The sequence below is a fragment of the Meles meles genome, chromosome 1, assembly GCF_922984935.1.
Source record: "Meles meles chromosome 1, mMelMel3.1 paternal haplotype, whole genome shotgun sequence".
Taxonomy (NCBI): domain Eukaryota; kingdom Metazoa; phylum Chordata; class Mammalia; order Carnivora; family Mustelidae; genus Meles; species Meles meles.
This window is the reverse complement of record NC_060066.1, coordinates 181,047,662-181,065,459: the sequence shown is the minus strand read 5'-3', so window position 1 is coordinate 181,065,459 and position 17,798 is coordinate 181,047,662. Positions and strand designations below refer to the sequence as shown.

The following is a 17,798-nucleotide window of genomic DNA, read 5'->3' as shown; positions in this document are numbered from 1 at the left end:
CCCGATGCGGGGCTCGATCCCAGGGCCCCGAGATCATGACCTGAGCCGAAGGCAGAGGCTTAACCCACTGAGCCACCCAGGCACCCCTCTAATTAGTTCTTGACCTTTTTTCTGAATCTGATACTAGTCACTCCCTCCTAATTTTATTTTTCTTTGATATTACCTCCATTTCTTCCTGTCTGTTTCATTGTTAGTAATTGCTATTGACTCATTATATATCAAACATTGAATGATGTCTTTTGTGAACTTTCTTTTTTAATTTTTAAAACAAATCCTGTGAGATAGGCACTGTTAATTATAGTTGATGAAACTGAGGCACCTCACATGCTAAAGGACAGAGTCACTTGGCTCTAATTCTACTGTAGTGATTCAGGATTGGTCACTTATTTTAACAAATACTGATTAGTGCCAGGCATTAAGCATGGTGCTAGGATACAGCTAGAATAAGATACGAGTTTTTTCCTTAGAGCTTAATCTTGCAGAATACAGAAAGTCAATGGAAAATTGAAATGGGATGGTGTCATATATGTTACCAAATGACCTGTGTAATTGCATTATTTCTCTTTAAAATAGGAGCATTGCCATCTGCCACAGGTTTGTGAGAGGATTAAATGAAAATGAATAAGTACTGCATGTATTATGTTTGGCAGTCAGATGTTTGCTCTGAATTCTCTATTGAATGTTAACCATGTAGTTTTTCTTAAGCACCTCAAAATCAACTTGTAAGTCCCACAATTTTCACCTTATTTTGGTTGGCTAGCGCTCAAGTGTCCCAACCCCAGAAATAAAAATTCTGGACTCTTTTCTAATTTTCAAACAGTCACCAGTATTTATTAGTGTGGTATTCTATAATAGGGCTTAGAAATGTTAAGTCTAGAGGGCCAAATAGGAGTAAGTGAAGTGATAGGGATTGTAGTAAATTTTCCTTCCTTGAAGTGAGTGGTCATTATTTAACTTCAGCTGATTGTATGAGAAGGTGAGGCCATATTGGTGGGTATCTGATTTTTTTTTTTTTTTTAAAGATTTATTTATTTATTTGACAGACAGAGATCACAAGTAGGCAGAGAGGCAGGCAGAGAGAGAAAGGAGGGGAAACAGGTTCCCTGCTGAGCAGAGAGCCCGAAGCGGGGCTTGATCCCAGGACCTTGGGATCATGACTTTAGCTGACAGCAGAGGCTTTAACCCACTGAGCCACCCAGGCACCTCGGTGGGTATCTGATTTAAAAAAATTTTTTTTTATTTAAGATTCTGTTTATTTGACAGAGATAGTGAGAGTGGGAACACAAGCAGGGGGAGTGGGAGATGGAGAAGCAGGCAGGGAGCCCCATGCGGGGCTTGATCCCAGGACCCCGGGAACACGACCCGAGCTGAAGGCAGACACCCTATGACTGAGCCACCCAGGCGCCACGGGTATCCGATTTTTAAAAAATATTTTACTTACTTACTTACTTTTTTTTTTTTTTTAAAGATTTTGTTTATTTGACAGATCATAGGTAGGCAGCGAGGCAGGCAGAAAGAGAGGGGGATGCAGCCTTCTTGCTGAACAGAGAACCCGATGCAGGGCTCGATCCCAGGACCCTGAGATCATGACCTGGGCCGAAGGCAGAGGCATAACCCACTGAGCCACCCAGGCGCTCCAGTATTTTACTTTCTTGAACAGAAAATCCATTCCTGATTTAAAATCCAGAGTGTTAGTTATATAGTGAAATGTCCCTCTACCCCTTGCTTCCTAGTCAAAAAGTTTTTCTTCTCAGAGTGACCCAGTGTTAGGAATTTATTATGTATCCCTCAATGACGGTCTTATGCATATAGAAGCAAACAGTATGTAGTTATTAAGTCTACATTGTTGTGTAAGTGGTAGCCTACTTGACACATTTCGGAGCATTCAGTAATACATCATGGAGATCTTTCCTCATCAGGGCGTAGTTTCCTTAATTTTTTTTTATGGATGCCTTCTGTTCTAGTCTGTGGATGTCTCAACAGATTCCCTACTGATAGGTTTGTGAGTTGTTTCCGATATTATGTTATTACAGTTAGTGCTACAGTGAATAATAACCTTGTAATAAATGATGGACTAGTATATCTGTAGGGTAACTCTCTTTTACTTAAAAAATTATATTCTATAATTAACATACAGTATTACCTAAGTTTCAGGCATACAGTATAGTGATTCAACAATTCTACACATTACTCAGTGTTCATCATGATTAGTGTACTTTTTAAAAAATTGTTTTTATTTATTTATTTGTGAGAGACAGAGAGCATGAGAAGGGAGAAGCAGACTCCCTGTGGAGCTGGGATCCTGATGCGGGACTCCTCCTCAGGGTGGAGCTGGGATCCTGATGCGGGACTCCTTCTCAGGGCTCCAGGATCATGACCTGAGCTGAAGGCAGTTGCTTAACCAACTGAGCCACCCAGGTGCCCATAGTGTGCTTACTTGTAATCCTCTTCACCTATTTCACTCATTCTCCCACTCACCTCACCTCTGGTAACTAGTAATTCCCTTAAGAGTCTGGTTTTTTGTCTTTTTCTTTGTTCGTTTGTTTGTTTCTTAAATTCCACATATGAGTGGAATATGGTATTTTTCTCTGACTTATTTCACTTAGCATTTAAATGTTCTCCAAGTGATTCCCAGGTTGACCGAAGTTTGAGAACCACTGCTTTAATCCATCTCTTCTTCAGACTACACTAGTATTAACTTAGTTCAGGCCCTTTTTACTTGTCTAGGCCACAAACAATGGAAATAAATTTATCACTGGTGAGTGCTTTACACTGTTTTTTTTTTAAAGATTTTATTTATTTATTTGACAGAGAGAGATCACAAGCAGGCAGAGAGAAAGGGGGAAGCAGGCTCCCGGCTGAGCAAAGAGGCCGATGTGGGGCTTGATCCCAGGACCTGAGATCATGACCCGAGCTGAAGGCAGAGCCTTAACCCACTGAGCCACCCAGGCGCCCCTACACTGTTATTTTTTAAAGGTATTTTTTTTTTTTTTAAAGATTTTATTTATTTATTTGAAAGACAGAAATTACAAGTAGGCAGAGAGGCAGGCAGAGAGAGAGAGAGGAGGAAGCAGGCTCCCTGCTGAGCAGAGAGCCCGATGCGGGGCTCGATCCCAGGACCCTGGGATCATGACCTGAGCCGAAGGCAGAGGCTTTAACCCACTGAGCCACCCAGGCGCCCCTTAAAGGTATTTTTTATTATTTACTCACTTATTTAGTTAAAGATTTTATTTACTTATCTGGGAGAGAGAAAGAGAGAGAGCATGAGGGGGGAGGGTCAGAGGCAGAAGCAGACTCACTCTAAGCAGGGAACCTGATGTGGGACTGGATCCTAGCACTCCAGGATCATGACCTGAGCCAAACTGCTTAACCAGTTGAGCCACCCGGGCACTCTTTTAATTATTTATTTTTTTAAAGATTTTATTTATTTGACAGACAGAGATCACAAATAGGCAGAGAGGCAGGCAGAGAGAGAGCAGGAAGCAGGCTCCTTGCTGAACAGAGAGCCCGACGCGGGGCTCGATCCCAGGTCCGGGGATCACGACCTGAGCCGAAGGCAGAGGCTTTAACCCACTGAGCCACCCAGGTGCCCCTAAGGTATTTTTTAAAAAGGATCCTGCCCCGTGTACAGGGGCCAGCGTGGCTGTGTCCTGGGGGCCACAGGGAAGTAGCGCGCACCTTGGTGTACTGGTATCATTCCAGTTTTGCCAGCTTCTCTCAATGGGCTGAGTGGAATTAAAAGCAAGCCTGTATGGGGAAGGAAAAAAAAAAAGATTTTATGTATTTGAGAGAGAGAAAGAGTGCGCTGGCATGAGAACTGGAGGAAGAAGAAGAGCTCTGAAGCCGAGCCCCACACTGGGCCTGATCTCATGATCATGAGAATTTAGTCTGGAAAAAAAGATATCCAAACTATTTTATCTAGAAAAAAGATACCAAACTATCTTTTGTACTACAGTTAGAGTACATAAAAAATAAATTTGATCATGGTACACCTTCAGTGACTCACTTTGGAATAAAAATTTAAAGCCTGGGGCGCCTGGGTGGCTCAGTGGTTTAAGCCGCTGCCTTCGGCTCAGGTCATGATCTCAGGGTCCTGGGATCGAGTCCCGCATCGGGCTCTCTGCTTGGCAGGGAGCCTGCTTCCCTCTCACTCTCTCTGCCTGCCTCTCTGCCTACTTGTGATCTCTCTCTGTCAAATAAATAAATAAAATCTAAAAAAAAAAAAAAAATTTAAAGCCTTAGGTGGAGTTAAAACGAAATAATCTGGCTCCTCTACATCCATCCAGCCTTGCTCCTTGTTACATCTTCTGATGGAAAGTGGGAAAAGGAAAGTTAGATAAAGTCCATTCTTGGGGGACACCTGGGTGGCTCAGTTGGTTAAGCGGCTGCCTTCGGCTCAGGTCGTGATCCCAGTGTCCTGGGATTGAGTCCCGCATCGGGCTCCTTGCTCAGCGGGGAGCCTGCTTCTCCCTCTGCCTCTGCCTGCCATTCTCTCTGCCTGTGCTCACTCTCTCTGACAAATAAATAAATAAAATCTTCAAAAAAAAAAAAAAAAAAAAGTCCATTCTTGGAATTAACATTACAGCTTAAGGAAGTGTTCTCCAAAATAGGAAGAGTTAAGCTTTAATAATGATATGGAGGTTGACACTATGACAGTTGCCTTATTTATAATTTATTTTTAAACATTAGGATTTTTATTTTTTTTTCAAGATTTATTTCTTAGTGTACACGGCAGGGGGAGTGGCAGGCAGAGAGAGAGGGAGAAGCGGGTTTTTCCCCTTGAGTAGGGATGTGGGGTCTGATCCCAGGACACTGCAATCATGACCTGAGTGTAATGCAGATGGTTAACCAACTCACCCACCCAGGTGCCCTTAAACATGAGGATTTAAAAAAAAAATTTCCTTTTTCCTTTTAAATATTTTATTTTCTTAATTTTGATTTTTAAAATTAACATATAATGTATTATTTGCCCCAGGGGTACAGGTCTGTGAGTCGTCAGGCTTACACACTTCACAGCACTCACCATAGCACATACCCTCCCCCAATGTCCATTGCCCAACCACCTTCTCCATACCGCCCCCCGCAACCCTCAGTTTGTTTTGTGAGATTAAGAGTCTCTTATGGTTTGTCTCCTCCCGATCCCATCTTATTTTATTTTTTTCCTTCCCTACCCCCCAAGCCCCCTACTTTGCCTCTCAAGTTCCTCATATCAGGGGCGCCTGGGTGGCTCAGTGGGTTAAAGCCTCTACCTTTGGCTCAGGTCATGATCCCAGGGTCCTGGGATCAAGCCCCGCACAAGGGGCATAGGGAGCCTGCTTCCCTTCCTCTCTCTCTCTCCGCCTGCCTCTCTGCCTACTTGTGATCTCTGTCAAATAAATAAACAAAATCTTAAAAAAATTCCTCATATCAGGGAGATGATAAAACATTAGGATTTTTTTTTTTTTAAAGATTTTATTTTTGGGACGCCTGGGTGGCTCAGTGGGTTAAGCCTCTGCCTTCGGCTCAGGTCATGGTCTCAGGGTCCTGGGATCGAGCCCCGCATCGGGCTCTCTGCTAAGCGGGGAGCCTGCTTCCCCTCTCTCTCTGCCTGCCTTTCTGCCTACTTGTGATCTCTGTCTGTCAAATAAATAAATAAAATCTTAAAAACAAAAAGGCTAAAAAAACATAAAATGATTGCCTTAATGTCCTTGTCTATCTCTGTGTCCTTCCTGGGTGTGTTTCTATTGATTACCCATTTTTCCACTATGGATTTTAATTCCCTGCTTCCTTGTTTGCCTGATCATTTTTTACTTACATAACTTATCAGACATTGTGAGGTTTGTTGCTGAATGTGTTTTTTTTTTTAATTCCTTTAAATATATTTTGATGTTGGGATGCAGTTACTTGGAAATAATTCAGTCCTGTTAAGGATTGCCTTTAAGTTTTGTTAGGCAGGCCTGGAACTTAATTTTGTTACTAAATGGTATTTGCCTCATGTGGTACAGGTATTTCTACCCTGGCTTTTGGGAACATGAGTTATTCTAGACCCTGTGTGATCGCTGAAGATAATTTCATCTTTTCTAGTAACTCTTACCTAGGCCTTAATAGTTTTCTCATGTAGAAGGTGATCAGCAGTTAGCCAAGGACTGGAGGGAACCTTCTGTGGGTATCTGGAGCTCGCTATCTTTTCTCCATTCTGTTCTATAAATTCTAGCTACCTAGGCCCCTCCAAACCCCAGACTCTTATCTCAATTCTGTGAAACAGACTCCTTTTGGGTTCCTCTGTACTGTGGACAAAATTCTCTAAGCAGTAAGTTGGGGACATTTATTTTTTTTATTTTTTAAAGATTTTATTTATTTGACAGAGATCACAAGGAGGCAGAGAGGCAGGTAGAGAGAGACAGAGGGAAGCAGGCTCCCTGCTGAGCAGAAAGCCTGATGTGGGGACTCGATCCCAGGACCCTGAGATCATGACCTGAGCTGAAGGCAGCGGCTTAACCCACTGAGCCACCCAGGCACCCCAGTTGGGGACATTTAAATGGGGCTTATCTCATTTGTTTCCCTTTTCTCAGATCAATGTCCTTTGCTATAGCTGTTCAGTGTTTGAAAACTGATGTTTCGTGTTCTTGGCCAGTTTTTTTTTTTTAGTTGTTTGAGGTGGGAGGGTGAATCTGGTACCTGTTAACTTCCCTCGTGGCTTAATAGTGAAATTTATATAGTATTGCACCTCACCCCTCATCTATGTGGAGTATAAAACATTTTTGTATTTTTGTTGCCACTGGAGTGCCTCAGTGTTTGTAGCATGTATATACAGCGTTCATGTGTGTGGTTTTAGTGCTTATATTCTATTTAGACGTCTGTGTTACTACCACATTACATGGTCCGTAGACTAGTATTGGTGGTAGACTAATACGGGTTTGTGAACTGTTTGTTACTGGTCTACAAAGAGATAAGAATAAAAATTTGGAGTAAGCATTATTTAATAAACATTCATGGGGCGCCTGGGTGGCTCAGTGGGTTAAGGCTCTGCCTTTGGCTCAGGTCATGATCCCAGGGTCCTGGGATCGAGCCTCCCCATCCGGATTTCTGCTCGGTGGGGAACCTGCTCCCCCCGCCCCTGCCTGCCTCTCTGCCTACTTGTGATCTCTGTCAAATAAATAAATAAATCTTAAAAAAAAAAAATCTTGGCTCTGTTGTTAACGTGTAACTCTTGATCTTAGGGGTTGTGAGTTTGAGCCCCATGTTGGGTGGTTTAAGCCGCTGCCTTCAGCTCGGGTCATGATCTCGGGGTCCTGGGATCGAGTCCCGCATCGGGCTCTCTGCTCGGCAGGGAGCCTGCTTCCCTCTCACTCTCTCTGCCTGCCTCTCTGCCTATTTGTGATCTCTCTCTGTCATAAATAAATAAAATCTTAAAAAAAAAAAAAACAAAAAAAAAAAAAAACAAAACCAGCAAGGAGTGAGTGAGTGGCGGGGAGAAAAAAAAAAAGAGCACCTGTGTTGCTCAGTTGGTTAAGCAGCTGCCTTCGCCTCAGGTCATGATGGCAGGGTTCTGGGATTGAGCCTTTGCTTCTCCCTCTCCATCTGCCATTCCCCCTGCTTATGTGCTCTTGTTCTTTCTCTTCCAAATAAATACATAAAATCTTAAAACTATTGTACACTGGAAATAAAAAATCTGATCCTTCAACCATAGGTAATTTGAGAAGCTTATGTTAAATCCGACCAAAATAACCCCTTAAGTGAAGCCGTGTGAACATAACCAGCTATGCCTGAAAGTGTAGATAAGGATCCAACGCCATCATTCCAGGTTTCTGCACAGTTTATCTACTTTCTTACCTGCAGCTAGAAGTACTGCCTTTTAAACTGTGCTTCGTCCCTATTGCTCTAGCTATGAAGTCTCTTGCTTATTTTCAACCCAGTTTTTCCCTCATTCCCCAGGGCTTTTCATCAGACTTGCTGACCAATATAATATTCACAAAAGAATTAGAGGAGTTGGAAGCAAAGATTTTGGATTCTGCTGAAAGTAAATGACAACTTAAAAAAAAATTTTTTTTTTGTCTTTAAACCATGTTCTAAGAATGAGACTCCAGTACAGTTAATCCTCACCTGTCATTTAATCTCTCCTGTCTTTCTCTGTGCTTCTAAACAAACTGTCCCCTCTGCTTTTTTTTTTTTTTTTTTTTTACGTTTATTTTTTTAAGTGATCTCTACACCCAAGGTGGGGCTTGAACTCATGAGCCCTGAGATCAAGAGTCCCTTGCTCTACCGACTGAGCCAGCCAGATGCCCCCTGTCCCCTCTGCTTTTTTAACTGTTTGGTTGGAGACTGTCTCCAATGTGCACAGTAGGTGCTAACATTAAAATGTCTACTAGTTAATATTGAATTGAATTAGCTATTTTTTTTTAGAAGATTTTATTTATTTGTCAGGGGGAGCAGCAGGCAGAGCAGGCAGAGGGAGAAGCAGGCTTCCCACTGAGTGAGGAGCCGAATGTGGGACTCCATCCCAGGACCCTGGGATCATGACCTGAGCTGAAGGCAGCTGCTTAACTGACTGAGCCACTCAGGCACCCCTAAATTTCTTGCAGTATGTATTCCAATTCTGAGTAATACTAGGAAGGTTGCCTCTTTGCCCAGTGTACTTTTCTCCATTTCACCACTTTTGTTTCTTTAAGTAGGCTCTGTGCCCAGTGTGGGGCCCAATGCAGAACTTGAACTCAAAACCCTGAGATCCAGACCTGAGCTGAAATCAAGAGTCAGACACTTAACCAACTAGGCCACCCAGGTGCCCCTCTCCATTTCATTACTTAACAGCATTCTCAGCTTTCATTTGAGATCTGGCGTGCTTTAGGGGCACATTTTTAAATGATATATGTCCTTATCTGGGTAATAATTTGGGGATATATGTTAAAAGTGATGATGGGGCAGGTAAAAATGCCAAGGATTGATTGATTGATTGATTTGTCAGAGAGAGAGATAGAGCACAAGCAGGCAGAATGGCAGGCAGAGGCAGAGAGAGAAGCTGGCTCCCGGCTGAGCAAGAAGCCGGACTCGGGACTTGATCCCAAGAACCTGGATCTGAGCTGAAAGCAGTGGCTTAACTGATTAAGCCACTCAGGCGTCCCAAGGTTTTTTTTAAATTAACATATAATGTTGTTATTTGTATCAGGGGTACAGGTCTGTGATTCATCAGTCTTACACAATTCATAGTGCTCACCATAGCACATACCTTTCCCAGTGTCCATCACCCAGCCATCCCAACCCTCCTACCCCCTTCCAGGAACTCCAGCAGTCCTCAGTTTGTTTCCTGAGATTGAGTCTCTTATGGGTTGTCTCCCTCTCTGGTTTTGTCTTGTTTCATTTTCCCCTCCCTTCCCCTATGGTCCTCTGTCTTGTTTCTCAAATTGCTCATATCAGTGAGATCATATGATAGTTGTCTCTCTCTGATTACGGATTTTTTTTAAAGATTTTATTTATTTGCCAGAGATCACAACTAGGGAGAGAGGCAGGACCCTGGGACCCAAGCCAAAGGCAGAGGCTTTAACCCACTGAGCCACCCAGACACCCCGATTAAGGATTTTTTTTTTTTTTAAAGATTTTATTTATTCATTTGAGAGAGAGAGTGAGAGCACAAGTGTGAGGCAGAGGGAGAAGCTGACTCCTTGCCAGACAGAGAGCCCCACTGGGTCTCTATCCCAGGACCCTGAGATCATGACCTGAGTGGGAGGCAGAGGCAGAGGGAGAGGAAGAAGCAGACTCCCTGCCGAGTATAGAGCCCCCCAAAATGCCAAGAATTTAAATGAATAGTAAGTACATGGGGTCAGTCTATAAAATTCCCAAATAGTAACTTCAATCAACCATGTCTTAAAACCTGTCTAAAACCTACAGTATAACTGTATTGTAAAGAAGTAGCAAATACAAGTATATTATAAATTTTTCTTATTTACCAGTTTTTAAATATTTTTAGAAAAGATTTATTTTAGAGAGGGCGCCACTGGTGGGAGGGACAGGCAGAGAGAGAGAGAATCAGAAGCAGACTCCCTGATGAGCCTGGAGCCAGATTGACCCTGAGATCATGACCCTAGCCAAAATCAAGAGGCAGTTGCTCAACTGACTGAGCTACCCAGGCACCCTTATTTATTTTTTTTTTTAAAGATTTTATTTATTTATTTGACGGAGATTACGAGTAGGCAGAGAGAGAGGAGGAAGCAGGCTCCCCGCTGAGCAGAGAGGCCGATGCGGGGCTCGATCCTAGGGTCATGGCCTGAGCCGAAGGCAGAGGCTTTAACCCACTGAGCCACCCAGGCACCCCCAGACACCCCTAACTACCAATTTTCAAAAACAGTGCAGTGGTTTCCTATCATTCTCCAAAGATAATGAGTTCTTTGTTTTTGTTTGTATTATTGAGAACTCATTGATTTAAATATATTTGAAGTTTTCAGTTCATTGTAGCTATTATTTTTGTTGATTCTCAAATTAACACTTTTTAAAAAATTTTATTTATTTATTGGAGAGAGATACAGAGACAGAGAGAGAGAGAACACAAGCAGGGGGAGAGGGAGAAGCAGACTCCCTGCCGAGCTGGGAGGTGGACGTGGGGCTTGATCCCAGGACCTGGAGATCGTGACCCGAGCTGGAGGCAGATGCCCAACCATCTGAGCCACCCAGGCACCTCTCAAATTGACACTTACTTTGATTAGTGGGATTTTATTTAGGCTGTTTCTTGAGTGTGCTTTTGTAATGTTTTTGTACATTATTATGAAACATGTTAAATTTATAGAAAAGTTATAAAAAAATGATACAAATATTCTGCTTTTCCCTGGATTCCCCATATTTGACTTATAATTCTTTTTGAATGACAATAAGTATATATGACTCTAAGTCATATTAGATAAAGATTCGTTGCTTTCTGACATGAAAGCCAAACTCACCTTTGTACTTTCCTTGCCCAAGCTTAGAATCTATTATTTTTCAATGGAGTTCATTTTAGTGAGAAATGGATTTTTGGTACCCCCTAGGTACTCAGGGGTAGGGTACTCATTGGTGCTGATTGGTCATTATTTCTTTTCTTTTTCTTTTTTTTTTTTTTTTTTAAGATTTATTTATTTGACAGACAGAGATCACAAGTAGGCAGAGAGAGAGAGAGAGAGGAGCTAAGCAGAGAGCCTGATGCGGGGCTCGATCCCAGGACCCTGGGATCATGACCTGAGCCGAAGGCAGAGGCTTTAACCCGCTGAGCCACCCAGGTGCCCCTGATTGGTCATTATTTCTAGGTGTTTTCAGTAAACACAACTATGAAATTTTTTTTAAGTTTTTTTTTTTTTTTTTTTTTTTTTATTTGAGAGAGAGAGAGAAAGCACAGCCAGGGGAGGGGCAGAGAAGTGTGGGATTCAGTCCCAGGATTCTGGGATCATGACCTGAGCCAAAGGCAGATGTTTAACCGACTGAGCCACCCAGGTGCCCCTGAAATGTTCTAAAGATATATATTAAAACTTTTCATGGGTCGCCTGGGTGGCTCAGATGGTGAAGCGTCTGCCTTCGGCTCAGGTCATGATCCCAGGGTTCTAGGATTGAGCCCCTCATCAGGCTCCCCATCTCAACGGGAAGCCTGCTTCTCCCTCTCCCACTCCCCCTGCTTGTGTTCCCTCTCTCACTTTGTCTCTCTTCTGTCAAATAAAATCTTTTTTAAAAAACCCCACTTTTTAAAAAAACCTTTTTTTTAAAGATTTTATTTACTTTTTTTAAAAGATTTATTTGACAGAGATCATAAGTAGGCAGAGAGAGAGGGGGAAGCAGGCTCCCTGCTGAGCAGAGAGCCTGATGTGGGTCTCCATCCCAGGATCCTGAGATCATGATCTGAGCTGAAGGCAGAGGCTTAACCCACTGAGCCACCCAGGTGCCCCCCCAAAAAACCTTCAAAACTGAATGTTCTTGGAAGTTTTTCTTATTTTTTTTTCTTTCTCTTGTTTTTAAAATTTTTTTTTTAAAGATTTTATTTATTTGACACAGAGATCACAAGTAGGCAGAGAGGCAGGCAGAGAGAGAGAGAGAGGGGGGGAAGCAAGCTCCCTGCTGAGCAGAGAGCCCAGTGTGGGACTCGATTCCAGGACCCTGAGATCATGACCTGAGCTGAAGGCAGTGGCTTAATCCACTGAGCCACCCAGGCGCCCCTCTTTTTTTCTTTAAGAAAAAACAATTTTACAAGTCAGTCAGAGAAGGACAATTACATGATCTCTCTGATGAGGAATTTGAGAGGCAGGGTGGGAGGTCATGGGGGGTAGGGAGGGAAAAAATGAAACAAGATGGGATTAGGAGGAGACAAACCATAAGAGACTCTTAATCTCATGAAATAAACTGAGGGTTGCTGGGGGTGGGATAGTGTGCCTGGGTTACGGACATTGGGGAGGGTCTGTGCTATGGTGAGTGCTGTGAAATGTGTAAGCCTGATGATTCACAGACCTGTACCCCTGGGGCAAGTAATACATTATATGTTAATTTAAAAAAGAGAAACGTTATTTTTAATGAGTTTAATGGAATGTGAGGTTTTTAAGGAATGCACATGCTGCCTTATAACAAATACCTCACTCTTTTCCACATGACCATAAACTCAAAGCTAGGATGTAACCATCTTGTTCACTGTACTATATATCTCTTGCCTAGCAAATAGGCATTATATTTGCTACAGATATTTGAACAGATATTTGAATGAATGAAGATAAAATTTGATTATTAGGTAAATAACTATTTTTAAGATCTTAGGGGTTTATATTTTTCTTTATTTAATTCCCAGGCTTAAAATAGCCTTCGTTTTAATTTTTTCTCCTTAATTTTTCATTACAGGATTGAAGAAGATGCTCCTGCTCCTTCTACCTCTGCAAATAAAGTTGAGAGGTAAGATTATTTACAGAGTACAGTTAGATTTATGTCTGGAACATAAACTAAGAACTATATAAGGGCAATATGACTTTTATTTATTAAAGATCTTATTTGTTTGTTTGATAGAGCACAAGCAGGGGAGCAGTCTCCCTACTGAGCAGGGAGCCTGATGTGGGTCTTGATCCCTGGATCCTGGGATCATGACTCAAGCCAAAGCCAGACACTTGACTAACTGAGCCACCCAGGCACCCTAAAGGGCATATTATTTTTAATAGATAACAGTTAAGACTGAATATTAAGATCCTTGTATGTAATTTAAAGTGTGGAATTCTGACAATGATGTCAGGTTTTTCACATTTGATTAAAATACTAGACTTAGAGTTAGTTCTGCTCCTTACTTACTACATGCCTGACAAATGCTAACCTGTTCTTTCTTTGAATTCTTCTACTGACTTAGATCTCTGTTTTATAAGGGTGCCACTTTCAGTTTTGTTATTCTAGTTTAAAAGTTTTAAATTTTATATTGGGCCCACATCTACTTCCACATAACTTCCTTGTCTTGATACCACTGTGGTTCTTAACCAGAGGTAAGCTTAATAGCTTCGTTGTCCAAACTATCTGGATGCTTATTCAAAAGGTAGATTTATGGGTTACATCCCTAGAGATTTTATTTGTTAAGCTTAAGATAGAATTCAGGCTTGTGTGTTTAAAAAAAAAAAATCCTGATAATTCCCGAGTTCACTTAGGTTGACAATTACTGTTTTGTTTTGTTTTGTTTTGTTTTGTTTTAAAGATTTTATTTATTTATTTGACAGATACCACAAGTAGGTAGAGAGGCAGGCAGAGAGAGAGGTGGGCTGGCCGGGGGGAAGGGAGCAGGCTCCCTACTGAGCAGGGAGCCCAATGCAGGGCTCCATCCCAGGAGCCCGGACCAGAGCCAGAAGGCAGAGGCTTTAACCCACTAAGCCACCTAGGTGTCCTGACAATCACTGTTCTAAATTCTGTTTGTCTTCTGCAGAATATCTTCACGTTCTTATTCATTGTTTTTTTGTAAACACACACACACACATACACACGAGAATATGCATTTATTTGAGAGAGGGAGTGTGAGTAATCCAGTGGTGGAGAGGAGCAGTGGGAAAGAATCTTAAAGCAGACTCCCCACTGAGCACAGAGCACACAGCACAGAGCTGCCTTGGGGCTGGAACCCACAACCCATGAGATCATGACCTGAGCTGAAACAAAGAGTAGTTGGATGCTTAACTGACTGAGCCACTCAGGTGCCCCTGTATGTATGTATGTGTGTGTGCTGTCTACCTAATATATATATTATATATATATAATATATATATTTATATAAATTTATATATATATATATATAAAATATATAATTTTATTATTTTTAAAGATTTTCTTTATTTATTTGACAGAGAGATTATAAGTAGGCAGTGGCAGGCAGAGAGAGTGGGGAAGGCAGGCTCCCCGCTGAGCAGAGAGCCCGATGCGGGGCTTGATCCCAGGACCCAGAGATCATGACCCGAGCCAAAGGCAGAGGCTTGACCCGCTGAGACACCCAGATATATATATATATATAATTTTTTTTTTTTAAGTTACCTTTACAGCCAATGTGGGGCTCAGACTCATAACCCTGAGATCCAAGAGTGTCATGCTCTATAAACTGAGCAAGCTAGGTGCTCCAGTTTTATGGTTTTTTTTTTTTTTTTTTTTTTAATATTTATTTGACAGACAGATCACAAGTAGGCAGAGAGGCAGGCAGAGAGAGAGAGAGAGGAGGAGGCAGGCTCCCTGCCGAGCAGAGAGCCCTATGTGGGGCTCCATCCCAGGACTCTGAGATCATGACCGGAGCCGAAGACAGAGGCTTTAATCCACTGAGCCACCCAAGTGCCCCTATGGTTTTCAATCTTATATTTAGAAAGTCTATAATCCAGCAATGCCTGGTGGCTTAGTTGGTTAAGCGTATGTCTTCGGCTCAGGTCACAATTCCAGGGTCCTGGGATGAAGGCCTGTATTGGGCTCCTTGCTCCATGGGGAGCTTGCTTCACCCTCTGCCTCCTGGATCCCCCTGCTTCCTTGCTTGTGCTCTCTACCTCCTTTCTCTCTCTCTCTGACAAACAAAGAAACATAAATAAATATTAAAGTCTGTAATCCATTTGAAGTTAATTTTTGTATGTGCCGTGATAATAAGGTTGAGGTTTACTTTTTTGCATGTGGATATCCCAATTATTCCTGCACCATTTGTTGAGGAGATAATTCTTTCCCCATTGAATTGTCTTGGTACCTTTGTCAAAATTTCAAGTGGTCGTATGTGTGGATCTGTTTTTCTACTCTGTTCCATTTCATCTATTTGTGTTTATGTCAATTCCGCATTGTCTTGATACTGAGATTACTGTCTTTGCTGTCTACGTAAATGTTTCTTGATGTATCTTTCTTAGAGGCAGTACAACTTGCTCTGTGTAATATATGGTTCTTTCATGATTTTTTTTTTTTTGTTTGTTGCTTAGTTAGCAAATATTTATAGTAGCATACGATATAGTCTTTGTGAGTAGATAAACTTTTAAGAAAATAATCTAGTAGAGGCGCCTGGGTGGCTCAGTGGGTTGAGCCTCTGCCTTCGGCTCTGGTCATGATCCCAGGGTCCTGGGATCGAGCCCCGCATCGGGCTCTCTGCTTGGCGGGGAGCCTGCTTCTTCCTCTCTCTCACTCTGCCTGCCTCTCTGCCTACTTGTGATCTCTGTCTGTCCCCCCCCCCAAAAAAAAAAAAAAACAACTAGTAAAGCTTTTGAATGTTGCTTTGATTTCTTTTGCTTTTACAGTGATAAATGTGAGTTGGCTAAGCTTTGCTGGAGAGTGTGCTCAAAGGTTTAAAGATGTTAAAGTACAATGGTTTAAATGTAACAAGTATTCATAATATTTTTTAATATTGATTTTAAGAAGTATTTGACATTTGAAATAATTTTTTCTTGCAGTCTGGATGTGGATAATGAAGCTAAGAAACTATTGGGTTTAGGACAGAAACATCTGGTGATGGGGGATATTCCAGCAGCTGTCAATGCATTCCAGGAAGCAGCTAGTCTTTTGTAAGTACTGTGTTTTGCTAGGTTGTGCTATATTGTGTTTGTTAAAAGGTCTTATGGGGGGGGGAGCGGAGTTTTAAAAAATTTGATATTTTTCGTGTACATGTGTATTCCTGTAACTAACAATAAGATTTTAATATCACTGAGCAATCTCATTCATTCCTGAGTAAGGTAGTTTGTTTTCCAGTCACCACTAATTGGAGTGACCAACTCATCCTACTTCGTTCTGGGACTTTTTTTAGTAGGCTTTACGCCCAGCGTGGAGCCCACATTGGGGCTCAAACTCACAACCAGAAGATCAAGACCTGACCAGAGATCAATGGTTGAACACTCGACTGACTGAGCTCCCAGGTGCCTAGGTGCCCCTGTCCTGGAACTTTTCTAATTTTAACACTGGAAGCTCTACGTCTGGGGAAACTCCTGAAAGTCCCAAGCAAGCCAAGACGGTTGGCCACCCTAGCACTAATGCTGACTGTTAGCACATCATTTTTTTTTTTTTATTTAGATTTTATTTATTTATCAGAGAGAGTGAGCACAGGCAGAGTGGCAGGCAGAGGGTGAAGCAGGCAAGGAGCCCGATGTGGGACTCCATCCCAGGACACTGGGATCATGACCTGAGCCGAAGGCAGCCGCCTAACCAGCTGAGCCACCCAGGCGTCCCAGCACATCATTTTTCAGGTCGTTAGCACCTTTGTTCTCTGTTTGAATTGTTTGGAAGTTGTCAGCTACCACTAGGTGGCCATATATCTGTATTGTGAAGAAACAGGTTAGCTTTAGTGACTGAAGAGTGATTTATTTTAACCAAAGACTTTAATGTATCTTTGGAGCTGAGAGAGAAAAAGTTTCAGTTAAATCTTTCTTTTTTTTTAAGATTTTATTTATTTATTTGACAGAGATCACAAGTAGGCAGAGAGGCAGGCAGAGAGAGAGGGGGAGGCAGGCTCCCCGCTGAGCGGAGAGCCCGATGTGGGGCTCGATTCCCCCACCCTGGGATCATGACCTGAGCTGAAGGCAGAGGCTTTAACCCAAAGCCACCTGGGTGCCCCGTTTTTTTTGTTTTTGTTTTTTTTTTAAGATTTTACTCAGTTAAATCTTTAAAGCAGTAGCCTTTCAGGCTGTTACCTGGTTTGAGCTAGCGTCCTCTAAGATCCTGTTACCGTTAGTAGTTGAAGTTAGTCATGTTCCCTAATGAGTTGATTATGTTGTATGCAGTTGAACTGAAGAAATCTTTTTTTTTTTTTTTTTAAGATTTTTATTTATTTGACAGAGATCACAAGTAGGCAGAGAGGCAGGCAGAGGGAGAAGCAGGCTCTCCACTGAGCAGGGAGTCTGATGTGGGACTTGATCCCAGGACCCTGGGATCATGACCTGAGCTGAAGGGTAGCTGCTTAACTGACTGAACCACCCAGGTGCCCCTGAAGAAATCCTCTTTATAAGAAATGCTTATTAATAAAACTAGATTTCAGGTTCACCATGATTAAAAGCCTCTAGCTTCTTTATTCCTTCTTATTGAGTCAGTCAGGGTCCTGTCAGTCCATTCTTCTAGCCTCACTCCCTTTCACAACATTAGAATAGAATCTTATTCCCGGATGTCTGCATTAATCTCGTTTAATTCCTGACCTCTGGCTTCTTAGTTTGTCATCATCTGGGCCAGAGGAACTGAGGCTCTGATATCCTGTGGTATGTTTTGAGTAGGGTGCAAATTTGATCTTGATGCTAAGTATTTCAGTATTTTAATTATAAAAATGTATGATTAATTTACAGTGTAAACTGCTGAAATTGAAGTTTTAAAAAATAAGCACAAGTAAACATACTTCTTAGCTTATTTTCTTACCAGATAATCTAGAGATCAGT

General features: G+C 42.0%; 1 protein-coding gene across 2 annotated transcripts in view; it reads left to right on the top strand.

Annotated features, from left to right (window-relative positions):
• LOC123950953 (nuclear autoantigenic sperm protein) overlaps positions 1 to 17,798 on the top strand; it is a 45,279-nt gene that overhangs the window by 11,856 nt on the left and 15,625 nt on the right. For both annotated transcript variants that reach the window (XM_046019484.1, XM_046019478.1), the window contains exons 2-3: positions 12,814 to 12,864; positions 15,837 to 15,947. In XM_046019484.1, coding sequence (XP_045875440.1) covers positions 12,814 to 12,864; positions 15,837 to 15,947 — 162 coding nt within the window. The remainder of the gene's footprint in view (positions 1 to 12,813; positions 12,865 to 15,836; positions 15,948 to 17,798) is intronic.